Below are 13,466 nucleotides of genomic sequence, written 5' to 3' on the forward strand. Positions count from 1 at the left end.
AGTACTCCCTATCTCTGCACCCAGTGCCCACTTCTCTAGTACTCCCTATCTCTGCACCCAGTGCCACTTCTCTAGTACTCCCTATCTCTACACCCAATTCCCACTTCTCTAGTACTCCCTATCTCTGCACCCAGTGCCACTTCTCTAGTACTCCCTATCTCTGCACCCAGTGCCCACTTCTCTAGTACTCCCTATCTCTGCACCCAATGCCCACTTCTCTAGTACTCCCTATCTCTGCACCCAGTGCCCACTTCTCTAGTACTCCCTATCTCTGCACCCAGTGCCCACTTCTCTAGTACTCCCTATCTCTGCACCCAGTGCCACTTCTCTAGTACTCCCTATCTCTGCACCCAGTGCCCACTTCTCTAGTACTCCCTATCTCTGCACCCAGTGCCACTTCTCTAGTACTCCCTATCTCTGCACCCAGTGCCACTTCTCTAGTACTCCCTATCTCTGCACCCAGTGCCCACTTCTCTAGTACTCCCTATCTCTGCACCTGTGCCACTTCTCTAGTACTCCCTCTCTCTGCACCCAATGCCCACTTCTCTAGTACTCCCTATCTCTGCACCCAATGCCCACTTCTCTAGTACTCCCTATCTGCACCCAGTGCCCACTTCTCTAGTACTCCCTATCTCTGCACCCAGTGCCACTTCTCTAGTACTCCCTATCTCTGCACCCAATGCCCACTTCTCTAGTACTCCCTATCTCTGCACCCAGTGCCACTTCTCTAGTACTCCCTATCTGCACCCAGTGCCCACTTCTCTAGTACTCCCTATCTCTGCACCCAGTGCCCACTTCTCTAGTACTCCCTATCTCTGCACCCAGTGCCACTTCTCTAGTACTCCCTATCTCTGCACTCAGTGCCCACTTCTCTAGTACTCCCTATCTCTGCACCCAATGCCCCACCTTTAGTCCAGGCTGGGGAATACAGGAGGAGAAATGAGAAACTCACCCCCGTTTTGGTGGTATTTTGAAATCTAGCCTTCTCCAATCTACCTGTTACCATTTACTTTTCAAAGTCCTCAAGTAGCTGCTCTGTGGTTTTATAGCTGTATTCTTTCCAGATTTTGTAGCTGCATAGAGTGGCAGAGACAGGATTTCATCTTTCCCAGAACCTTGAAATAATTTCTAAAAAGGGAATTGGCAACTAACAACAAGATGTTTTTGCTTTGGGGGAAAAAATAAAAGAAACAGGCAAATATTCCTAGTTTTTTTAAAGTCCATTATACTCACATTAGAAACTGGAAATATCATGAGGGTAAATATGCATGTGGAAGTGGTATTAGTTTTCTTTTGATGCATAATAAATTACCACGAATGGTACTGGCTTACAGCAACACAAATGTATTATTCCGCAGTCCTGTAGGTGAGAAGTCCTAGTGGATTCAGCTGGAGTCACTGCTCAGCTGGGCTGGCTCTAATCTGCAAGCTCCAGGGAAGGATCCACTTTCAAGCTCATTCCATTTGTTTCTATAGTCCAACTTCTTATGTTTGTAGGACTGAGATCCCAAATTCCTTGTCAGCTGTTGGCCAGGGTTTCCCTCATCTCTAGGGCTACCCATTCCTTCTACATGATCCCCACCATCCTCACAGCAGCAAAGCAATGACATGTAATAGAGCCTTCTCCTCCAGTTCTCTCTGACTTGCCCTTCTGCCTCCTTCATGTGCCTTTTAAAGGACTCCTATAATTAGATCAGTCCTTCTGGATAAGCTCTGTGTCCTAAATTCAACTGACCTGGGATATTTATCACAACTATAAATCCCTTTATAGCACAACAGTATCTGGATTAGTGTTTGATTCAATAACCAGGTAACAGGAATCGTGGGGCGGAAAGTCATCTTGGAGTTCTGCCTGGCACAGAACCAGCTGAGAATGTTTTGGAGGGTTCCAGCATGATGTGACCAAACCTACCTTGGGTTGCGTTTCAGGCCTGGTGCTAAGTATCAGAGGTGAAAAATGTGTGCTCACAGATCTCCTTAATTGTTGGGAGATAAAATCTCATGTAAAATACTTGTGCTGGGGCAGTTTTACAGATCAAGTTCTTGGAGAAAATGCTGAGCAGTATCCTATAGATTAAGAGTTAGACAAAGAAAGGGTACATTCTAAAGGAGTAACATGAGCAAAGGCCTTAGTGACAATATGGTTTGGTGGAAGTGGGTTCTATAAACTCGTTATATTTCTGGAATTTTAAAGTATGAAGAGGACATGGCTGTAGCTAAGGAAAAGTAGGGCCTTTCCTTTTTTTTCTTTTTTTTTTTTTTCATTCTAGGGAGGTTGGTCTTTTATTCCAAAGGGAAAGAAGAGCCATTAAAGAGGTTTATGCAGGAGTGAGCCAATCAGGATTGCATTAGACATAAATCATTTGGAAATACATGGGAGGCTAGATTGACCGGAATCAGTCTAGACAGAGAAACCATGTAGGAGGCTTTATAATAGCTGAACAATATCAAAGGCATGGAGGAAAGAAAAGGCGAGTAACAGGAATGCTGAGAAAAGGGAATTGAATTCAAGCAATATTTTGGAAGTAAAATTGACAGAACTTAATCAGTGAGTGAATTTGGACCAGGAAAAGGGAATTAAATGAGTCTAAAGTCAGATTTCTATAACAACTGACTCCACAGAAATACAAAGGGTTGTGAGAAAATATTACGAACAACTATATGCCAACAAATTGGACAATTGGGACTAAATGGATAAATTCCAGAAAGCATGCAATCTTCCAAAACTGAATCAGGAAGAATCAGAGACTTTGAATAGACAAATTACAGCTAGTGAAATTGAACCAGTAAAACAAGTCTCCCAACAAACAAAAGTCCTGAACCAGATAGCTTCACAGGTTAATTTTACCAAACTTTCAGAAAACTGACACCTATCCTTCTCAAACCATTCCAAAAAATTGAAGAGGAGGGAAGACGCCCAAGCTCATTTTATGAGGCCAGCATTATTTGAATTCCAAAGCCAGAAAAAGAAATTACAAAGAAAGAAAATTATAGGCCAATATCCCTGATGAATATAGATGCTAAAATCCTCAACAAAATATTAGCAAACCAGATCCAGCAATGCATTAAAAACATCATAAATCATGATCAAGTGGGATTTATTCTGGGGATGCAAGGTTGGTACAACATCTGCGAATCAATATATGTGATATACCATGTAAACAAAATGAAGGATAAAAATCACATCATATCAATAAGATGCAGAAAAAGCATTTTATAAAATCCAGCACCCATTTATGATAAAAACTCTCAGCAAGGTGGGAATAGAAGGAACATATCTCAATGTAATAAAGGCCATATATGACAAACCCACTACCAACATTATACTCAATGGGCAAAAAACTAAAAGCATTTCTGTTAAGATCAGGAACAAGACAGGGATGTCCATTTTCACCACTCTTATTCAACATAGTACTGGAAGCCCTAGCCACAACAATCAGACAAGAAGAAAACATAAAAGGCATCCAAATTGGAAAGTCATTATTTGCAGATCAGTTGACACCAAAAGCCCACACAAAATAATAGGTATATTTATTTCACAAAAATTAAAATTGTGCTGCAAATGATACCATCAAAATAACTGCAAAGACAATCCACAGAACTAGAGAAAATATTTGCAAATCCTATATCTGATAGGGACTTGTATCCAGGATTATAAAAAGCTTAGACAATTCAATAATAAAAAGACCAATGACTCAATTTAAGAATGAGCAAAGGATGTGAATAGACATTTTTCCAAGGATATATGCAAATGGCCACTAAACACATGAGTAAATGCTCAACATTATTAGTCATCAGGGAAACATAAATGGAAATCACAATGGAGTGCCACTTCACACCAGCTAGATGGCCGTAATCAAATGTGACCTAGAGTTCCACTCCTAGGAATATAGCTGATGGAAATGAAAAAGTCCACAAAAAGTCGCACATGAGTGTTCACAGCACCCAAAAAGTAGAAATAACCCATATGTCTATCAGCTGATAATGGGTAAATAAAATGTGGTATCCCCATTTGATGAAGTATTACTCAGCCACAAACAGGAGTGAAGTACTGACGATACATGTTTCAATATGAATGCACCTTGCAAGCATATCCGAAAGAAGCCAGACACAGAGGGCCAGAGATGGTATAATTCAAGTAGTAGTTGTTGCGGCTGGAGGCGGGGAATGGAGGGGAGTGACTGCTACATGGTATGAGATTTCGTGTGTATGTGGTGGTGATTATGTTCAGGAATTATATGGTGGTGATTCTTGTGCAGCCTTGTGAGTATACTAAAAACCATTGAATTGTACACTTTAAGAAGGTAAATTGTACGGTATGTCAGTTACATGTCAACAAAAGGTTTTGAAGGGTAATTCTTTAAGTTTGGATATTTTTTCCTATTTAAAAAATATGGGAGCAGGGAACATTTTAATATTGCAGTCAGGTGACTCAGTGGTCTAGTGAAAGGCTGGAGTCTCAGAGTTTTGCTAGCCCTGATTAAAGAAACCCAAGAGAAGGCACACTTACTTTAGAAGTTGTCTAAATCCAAAGTTCACGGCGATGGAGCACGAAAGGTTCCAACGGGCGGTGCCCTGAGGGAGCCTGGGTAGCCAGGAGGAAACCCATGGGTGCTGATGCCCGAGAAAGGTGAGAAGAGGTCCTCCTTATGAAGAGCGATGTAGATAATGAAATTATTAACAAGGCTATTAACTTGCTTAATAACTTTGCTCTTCCTAGCTTCACCTGGGATTATGTCTTGTATTGTATCTTCAGGCTCCAATGAAATGAACACTTGTTAGATTCAGTTAAACTCAAATATTGGTTGAACAGATACATATGCGAGACACACTATGCTAGTCCTTGGACATAAAGGTGTATGACATACTCTGCCTTCATGATGCTTGTAGTCTTATGTCTTATTGATAATGAAAACATAAAGGCACTGAAATAAGGCAAACACAGAAATAACAAGACTAACTTCTGGTATATGATACATGTAAAATGGACTGTAGGTTTTAAGAAATCTCAGTCTACCCATGATGAGGTATTTGAAATGTTATCCGTGCAAAATATACAGGGAAAGATGTGGGGAGTCTGCTGGTTTGCACAGGCCACAGGGGAAGCAAGCATTTTCTGCATGTATTTGGTAAGAGAATCCTAGGGAGGCTACTGCACTTAGTCGGTCGGACACATATTATTGATACCAGTATGTGTGTCACACTTTGTGCTGGGTACTAGGGGGAGTCCTTGTGCCTTGGAAGAAGGGATGCCAGTCGTAGTACCAAACTGGAAAGGCTGCTTCATTTAGCCTCGGTTGGGAGGGCAAAGTAGATGTGTGGCCTTGATCCTGTCAGGAGCAGGGAGTCACATGGATTAGTCAGGAATGTAGGCATGGAAGTGGCCCAGGGAAAGTGTTCTTCAAGTAACTACAGTACACAGGAAGAACAGTTAGGTGATTAGTAAAAGGATGACAACATCTGGCATTCTAATGAGTCCACAATACAGATGTTGGGAACTTCAATAGGAACTTGACGGGAAGTAAAGGCTTGTATTCAGTAAGAGAGCTTCGGTAATTTATTTTTTAATCTTTTTCAATTCTGTAGCAGACATCAACTTGGATATATCAAAGCCTTTGAAAGCAAACCTGAGTTTTACCAAGCTGGATCAGATCACCCATTTTTTAAAGAAGATCAGAAGTGCACACGGCAACGAGACTTCGGCGCCGCCGGACACCGTGCGGCCTAAGGATGAGCTTCCAGCCTCCAAGTGTTACCGTGGGAAGTTGTCGAAATCCAAAGTTCATGGCGATGGAGCACGAAAGGTTCCATGTCGAGAAAACGTGTGGAGAGCTGTTTCCTGCTTTCAAAAAATTTCTGTCCATACGACTCAGATTGTGGTCGCCATGGAAACTGTCCCCCATCCTAACAAGCCTTGCCTGTTAGCATCTTTGTCCACCCTCAGTGGAAGCCTGAATGTTAAAGCGGCACAAAAAGTACCTGGTAAGTCACAGGAGAGGGGAGAGGGAGATGACAATATGACTTGGTACCATCAGGAAATGCATAATTGTGATGATTTCTATTATTTGGAGGTTAAAAGTTTTAAGGGCCATCAGAGATGGGACATTTCTGGTTTGTGACCTTATGGTAGAGAAAAATTTTATAACAAATTCGTTAAGCTTTTAAGTATTTTAATGTGCTAAACTACAGTAAACTGTTCCTTTCCACCTCTTCGGACATGTTCCTGCAGATGTCTTTAAAGCTGTTCATTCCTAAATTTCTGTTCCCGAAAACAGCAGTCGTGGAACAAGGAGAAATGGTCTTACCAGCCGTTCGAGTAGCGGTTGTCAGGGTATGGTCTCAGAACCAGCAGCATCAGCATCAGCTGAGAACTTGTTAGAAATGCAAATTCTTGAACCCTACTGCTGACCCGCTGAATCAGAAACTCTGGGCATGGAGCCCAGAAATCGGTGTTGCAAAAGTCATACAGGTGATTCCGGTGCGCTGCATTAAGTCCTTGGTAACAGTTTATTTAAAAAAGAGAGATTGCTCTAGTGACACGTATGCTACCTAAAGTGAAATAGAAGTCAGGGTTCAGTTCTGCAAGGACAGGGCCGTTGCGGATTGCCAGGCAGCAGCCCCCGGCAAGAAAAAGCCATGTACCCTGCCCCGGCCTAGCAAAGAGAGGGTGGCATGGGCCCTGCCACCGAGTGTCCTGGACGGTGGCGGAGAGGTGAGACGTTAACAGGCAGTGACATCTACATTTTCCTCTTTGTGACCGTGACTAAATTGGTACGTGCTTCTTCACCCCGAGTCAGAAAGGGTAGGCAGAAGGACAGCGCGGAGGGAAGGAAAAGACAAGGCACAGGTGGGAAATAACACTTTTCAATCACTGGAGCTGCTACTGTAAAAGTTCAGGGCACCGTGCCAGAAATTTTACTTTGAAAGTAAAAGTAGCAAAAGGGAAACATTTTTCCCCACTTTAATTTGCAGGAAAGAATTGGGGGCAGGGGGATAAAGTAAATCCTGAAACTATATGCAACGTAGTGGCTTACTAAAAAAAGTAATGAAGTGGCAGCTGGAGACTAACTATAACTTAGTTCCATATAGCCAGTTTGGGCACAGTAGTTTAAGAGATAAAGAAAATGTTTTATAGTTGAGAAGTATGAATTTTAGGCCAAAAAATAGATGATTTATTTCTTTCTCACCAGAAATATTTGTGACTAAGCCAGCTGAAAGCACTGTATTTTTTTATTGTCTTAAAAGTTAGAAGTGAAAAATGTAAGGTCCATGGGCATAAAAGATTATGAAACACTGGGCTACAATATCTGATTTATCCACAAATACATTGCAACCCAGACAGCACTGGGCCTGTTCCCACACCTTTCCAGTTCTACCTAATCATATAGCAGGGAAAGGCTAGGACTCCACCAAATGAGAGTTTAAATGTACTGTGCTCAGTTCTACCGCCTTTTCTTTTTCCAGCCTCATTTCTTGTTTTATTCATTAGCTACTCATATTTTATCCACGTTTAACCATTTGTACGCCATAAGCGTCTATAGATGCAAGCAGCAGACCTTTTTTAATTAAATTCAAAATATCATGGCAGTTAACTGGTTAATGTGTCTATTCTTGTAAATATCTCTAACATATCATGAAAATCCTCTCACTGAGCTAGACAAGGTCATAGACTCATTCTGTATTTGCATTTGTTTTTTCCACTCCACCCTAGAAAAACTATGTACCCTATTTCTTTTATATTTATGCTTTTTAATCTAGTCAAGCACAGAAGTAGCAACTATAGCTTTGACTAAGACATAAATCATACAACTCTAATTGTGGTACCCAGCAAATGTTCTAAAATAGTTATTTATGTCAGCAAACTAAAACAGATCGAAGTTAGCCATTAAACTGAACAGTTTTATTATGAGAGCATAACGAATACCAAATCGGGTTTCTATGCATTTCTGCTTAATGTAATACATGCTCAATCATTTTAAGAAGATAACAAAGTCAGCAAAATAATAATAAATTGTAATTAAGTAAAATAAGATTAAGTTCTAGTTTCTGCTGAAGACTAATTTCTAGGAAGTTATAATTGAGAGATTACTACATGTTTTTCAAAAAGTGATTCTTAACTAAGCAAAACTTTTTTAAAGTAAAATATAATTTAAGCTTTAAACATTCATTTTTATTGTGTAGTTGATTATCTTAAAAAATCCATGCTTTGGAACTTGGATAAAACATATGTAATTCTTTATTTGAGGTACATTTTTGATAAGTAGTTAAAAGTGACACCCACCAAAAAGAAAAAATCTCCTATCAGTAGTCATATTTCATATTTTTCAAGTGACATCGTCCTGCATTTGACCAAAATTTTTATAGTATATCTTTGAGCTCAGCAGAGTTAATGTCAAATTTTTATAGTTTGAATCTAATACAGAAATACTTAACTGTGTCTTTGATTTTATAGTTTATATAACTATTGTGACCATCTGCAGCAGCTGCACTTTTCAAATTATTTGCTGAACCAAATTGAGCACAGTGACAAAAGTAGTCATCTCAGATGTACTATTAAACAGAGAAAGAAAAAGGAACAGTGCCTTGGTACAGTATAGCCATCTGCTGTACAGATGTTATTGTATAGAATGACTTAAGATAAAATAATTGTAGAAAATTTTCATTAAAACCTCAGCAATTTGCACTTGTTTATGCGAATCTGCATAACTCCCCAATGAGACAACACACTTGGGGTTTCTTTGGTTCTCACTCACTTTCTCTTTGATCCTTTTTGATGTGCTGACTTTAATAAACACAGTCAAAAACACTGTGCAAAAACATCATGGAAAAAACTACAAAGGAATAATTATAGCAGCAGAAACTACTCTAATCCCTAACTTACGCAAGCTATTTTTAGTGAAATATTTTTTTTAACACTCTTTATGTGACAATGTTATATAAACAGGGTAAAACGGTCCTTTCCAGATGAGTTTTAATTTAGGAGCTGAACTAGATGTGTAATGCTAGAGGAATCTCATGTTCTAAGGAATATTTAGAGAAACACAATTGAGAATGTGTTGTAGGCATGTTTCCTCACTTCTGAAAGGTACAAAAATATTTCAGTTTGCCTGGTTATATTTTTTATCATTTAACTGTCATAAATTTAGGGGAAATGCATGGGAAAAGGGAATAATAAAAAAGTAAAGGGGGAAAGTTAGTTTTCTTCCCAAGACATTGTCAATACATTTAAATCTGAAATGTTTTCATATTCATTTACTCGTCTTTACAACGAAAGATGTACCTATTTCTCACTGAAATGTGTTCATTGTTTGAAACAAAATGAAATGGTTAAATATTTTCCACTTTTAAAAAATCAACGAGTTTTCCTTAGTTTCCTGTACTGTTCTGCAATCCTCAACTATGAGAGTTTCAAGGGACTTGATTTTTTTAAATTCCACCTGCAGATGCTTGGTGTAACAGTGACTTATAATAACCTAACTTGTATTTCTGCTAGAATACTTACATTCTCCCATATGTCTTTGGGAAAAGGGCCCTACAGTTGATTTTAGTAGACGTAATACTTGTATTTTAAAAGTTGGTGTATAATATTTTAAAAAGAACACCCTATGACTATATTATCAATAACAAAATGAATCTCACTTAGAAATTATATCTTATTTTCTGAATCGTGCTAAGGCAGATAATATTTCTTCTGCTCTCCATGAAACCCATCCCATTCTGTAGTATGTTTTTTTAAAAACAGCCACCTTTCCCCCCACGCATACACACAGAACGTGGGCTTTTTTGCCGTTTGAAGCGTGTCTTTTTGGAGAAGCCTTGAGTATGTAGCTATAAATCCTGGATAGCAGTGTAGCGCTTTCCACAGGCAGGGAGGGAAGGAGCTGCAGACTTCAGCTCCCCTTGTCAGAGTAAATTATGGCTCTATTAGGGCGGCACTCCTTAGATTTCAGCAACAAGGGCGCACAAGTAAGGCTGTGCAATAGCCTTGCTGTAGGCTCCCTTGCTCTTTCCCGGGGGCACTTAGATTAGCCATCTCCATGTAGATGAAGAAGGGAAGTAGGGAATGAACAAAGGGTTAGGGAGGAGCCTAAGTGAGGCCATCTTGTTTGGCATTTTAGTCAGAAATGGGAGAGCTGCAAGGATCCCTTTCCAAAGGGACTTTTCATCCGCGCAGAAAGCCAGGAGTTGAACTCCCAGTCAGAGAGCTATGGTTTAAACAACTTTCACCGCCCCTGCCTCTGCCATCCAGATGTACTTATCTTTGTGTATAAACAAAAACGGGGAAAGCATAACCATATTATTTTTCACATACACAAATGCCTCCTCTCATGTTCACTGAATTCAGGACCAATAAAATATAAAGAACCTAAAGTTCCTTTTCATGTCCTGAAAAGTGAAACCGGGCCATTAATTGAGGAAAGTGGAGCTCCAGCTTTTCACTCCCGTTAGCTGGATCTCCAGAGGACACGCTCTCAAGGCGTCGTCAGCACCAGTGGATGCTCCGGGGATGCAGGGAAGCCGGGGGGAAGTAAAGCATCCAATTAGATGGGACTGCCTACGATAATACATTCCATAGCAAGCCATTTACAACACCCCAAAGACTTCAGTCACTTTTACAAAGAAACGGTGCTTCTTCCAATGCCTGAGCCACGAGAAATGAATTCTTGGACAGGCAGAGCCAGAGGACAGGCCTGGCTTGAAGCAGCCAGTGAGGGCTGAAGTGGAAGCCCAGCTGGTGGACAGCCAGGCTGCTCACCGACCTGAGTGAGCAGTGGGTGTGGGCACCAGGGTCTTGTCATTTCTGACATTGTGTCCCAAGTAGCTTAAACCCAGCACTGGAGGGAAGGTAGAGACCTCATTGGGTGTATAACATCTGGGATTTTATTTGTCATTTTGGCAAACTTCACAACGAAAAAGAAAGAGTAAAAGGGGATTATCTTGACAATGAAATGAGTTACTGAATCTTGTGATAATGAAAAGCAGAGGAATTCTAATGCCTTTCTATAGTCCCTGAGGTAGAGGTGCGTTTATAGTTTTGCAGAAGTAAAATGTAGGCAGGCAGAACAGATGGCCTAGAGTCCAGGAAACACGACACCCTCATCCCAGGACCGAGTACCACTATTAATCCTGCTCTGATTCCCTCCTGTTACTTTATAACAAGGCTCAAAGTTGCTACTGATGAACTGGCATGTCCCACTATTTTTACTCTTAAATTACCTCTAGATTACTGAGTTTTTTCAACAGTGATATTTTTCTGTGCATAATGGTGAAATGAGACATGAAAAAAAAATAGAATTTTCAGAAGTTCTGAAAATTGAATGGGAAATAGAAAAAGTAAAATTCTCATAACTTTCTTTCAAAATAATGTCCCATATTATTTTCCTAACCTAGTGGGAAATAAAAACCATAAATGTGTAAGATACTCCCTTGGGGAGTAAGTCTTTTGTCCTCTTCTCAGAAATCCTGCACAGTGGGGGGAAAATCCCAACAAATGAACTTTATTCTCTGCTATAATTTTTATCATAATACAATATTAGACATAATTCTGGAGCATATAAGCAGTATTAACACTACTATGTTAGGTTGATTTCTTTTTCATATCTTCAAAAAGAAAGGTAAGAAATTAAGAATGTTTGATATTTAAAAAAACAACCACCCGCTAGTAGATACACGCTGTCCAGGAATGCTTATACAGTCACCGGTCTCTTGTTTAACCAAATTATGTTAGTGCAGCCTCACACGTCTCTCATTCGGGATACTTAACGTTTTTCTGTGATGAGGATTTATGCATTTTAAGTGCCACGTGATTATCGTTCTTCATGCACGTTTTTGTTTTAGTGCCGTGTGGTTACGGGTTCCAGTGGGAAGCCTTATGCAGATAGGGGTGTAACTGCGGACACTTAGAAGACACCCGCTGGGCTGAGCGTCTGATGTGTTCATTTCCAGGTTGCTCGCAAAGTAAAAACCATGTAGTGAGCAGCCAGCCAGGCTCGGAGCACTGGCCTGAGCTGCGGTGGGTGAACGTGATGTACCTGCCCGGTCTTCCGAGGGGCTGAGCTCCTCTCACAGAGATAACCATCTCTGACTTTTTCTTCTGATTCATCACCGACCTGAACTCCATTTGAACCTTGTTAGACAAAAAACAAGCAGAATTCCTGGCCCAAGCTATAAAATATAATTAAGCCCTTTTGAAATGATGTGTAAAAGAACATTGCTGTGCCCCCACTTATAACCACTACCACCACCACAACCAATAAAGTTAAATCAAGCACTGCCTGTAATGGATTAAAATAATAAATGTTCCTGGATTTCAGTGTTTGAAGTACTTGAAGAAAACAGGCTCCCAGCAGCCCGGGTAGCTGAATGCAGGAGAGACATTTATTAATGACGAGTTCAAGGGTTTGGCCTGTTTAAGATCATTACTTTCTGTTTACCATGGGTTACACATCTCTTATATTTTTACACAGCCCACATGTGTCCACATGCAATAATGAAAGCTTTTTTTTTTTTTCACCAAAGAATTGTTAATTGTGTAAATGTGGTTCTCGTGGGGAATATGAAGTCTTCATAAGACTCTGCTCTGTTCTAATGAGAAATCCAGGCCCGTGGCTGCAGTCTTCCAAGTGTATCCCCCTTCAGATCTTGTCTCCAGCTAAATTAGTCTATTTCTTCCCATTGTTTTAGTTACCAAATTTCAGACTTGATCTAGACTGCTAGAAAAATGTTGGCGCCAGGTCATATGTGTTAGAATTGTGTCCCATTGCCCTGGATTTTATGTCTTTTTGTACTATAGCAACAAAAAAAAAAAAAGGTTTTTATTTCTTTCCTTGTTTTAACGAATGTATGGTAAAGAATCATTTCTCTAGATTTAGATACATTTGGGGGGAGAAAAGACAACTGATAGAAATTTCTCATGTACACATATTAAAACAGAATGTTCCTCGGGCAGGAGAAAAACGGACCCTTTAGACAACAGAAATGCTATGAATTAACATGAAGTTATCTCACTGTGCAAAATCCTATTGGAGAAGAAAGGTTCCGGTCCTAGTAATGAAATGCTAGAGATCTCTTACTTCACAGCTGCTCCTCTGCATCCTTGGTAGCACCAAATAGGTTAGTATTCAGAGAAATGGACAAGCGTTGTTATAGCCCCAGCACTGGGACTATGGAAAAAGAGAAGGTTAGAAGTAAGTCTCTACCCCCCATGCAGCCTTTAGTTTTGCCTGTGGTCACAGCAAATTGCCCTCTCATCCACATAAGCCAGGAGGCTGTTTGCTAGGAAAGTTTCTGGCAAAGCAACCCTGTCGGTGATGAGTGGCTGAAGACACATCTTAGATGTTCTGTTGCTCTCTGGCCAGGCCCCTGGACCTGTAGGCTATGTTGGCATAACATACCGAGGCCGTGCAAAGCAGCTGGGGACAGGAAAAAGCATTTATTCCCAGCCGTGTTACCAACTGGAAAAATGA

At 40.3% G+C, this 13,466-nt stretch overlaps 1 protein-coding gene across 1 annotated transcript in view; it reads left to right on the top strand.

Moving 5' to 3' along the window:
- Positions 1 to 13,466, top strand: part of VPS13B (vacuolar protein sorting 13 homolog B) — a 593,664-nt gene that overhangs the window by 430,650 nt on the left and 149,548 nt on the right. Inside the window, exon 36 of the mRNA XM_008148507.3 lies at positions 5,587 to 5,982. Coding sequence (XP_008146729.2) covers positions 5,587 to 5,982 — 396 coding nt within the window. The remainder of the gene's footprint in view (positions 1 to 5,586; positions 5,983 to 13,466) is intronic.

Source organism: Eptesicus fuscus, chromosome 19 (genome assembly GCF_027574615.1).
Source record: "Eptesicus fuscus isolate TK198812 chromosome 19, DD_ASM_mEF_20220401, whole genome shotgun sequence".
NCBI classification, from domain to species: domain Eukaryota; kingdom Metazoa; phylum Chordata; class Mammalia; order Chiroptera; family Vespertilionidae; genus Eptesicus; species Eptesicus fuscus.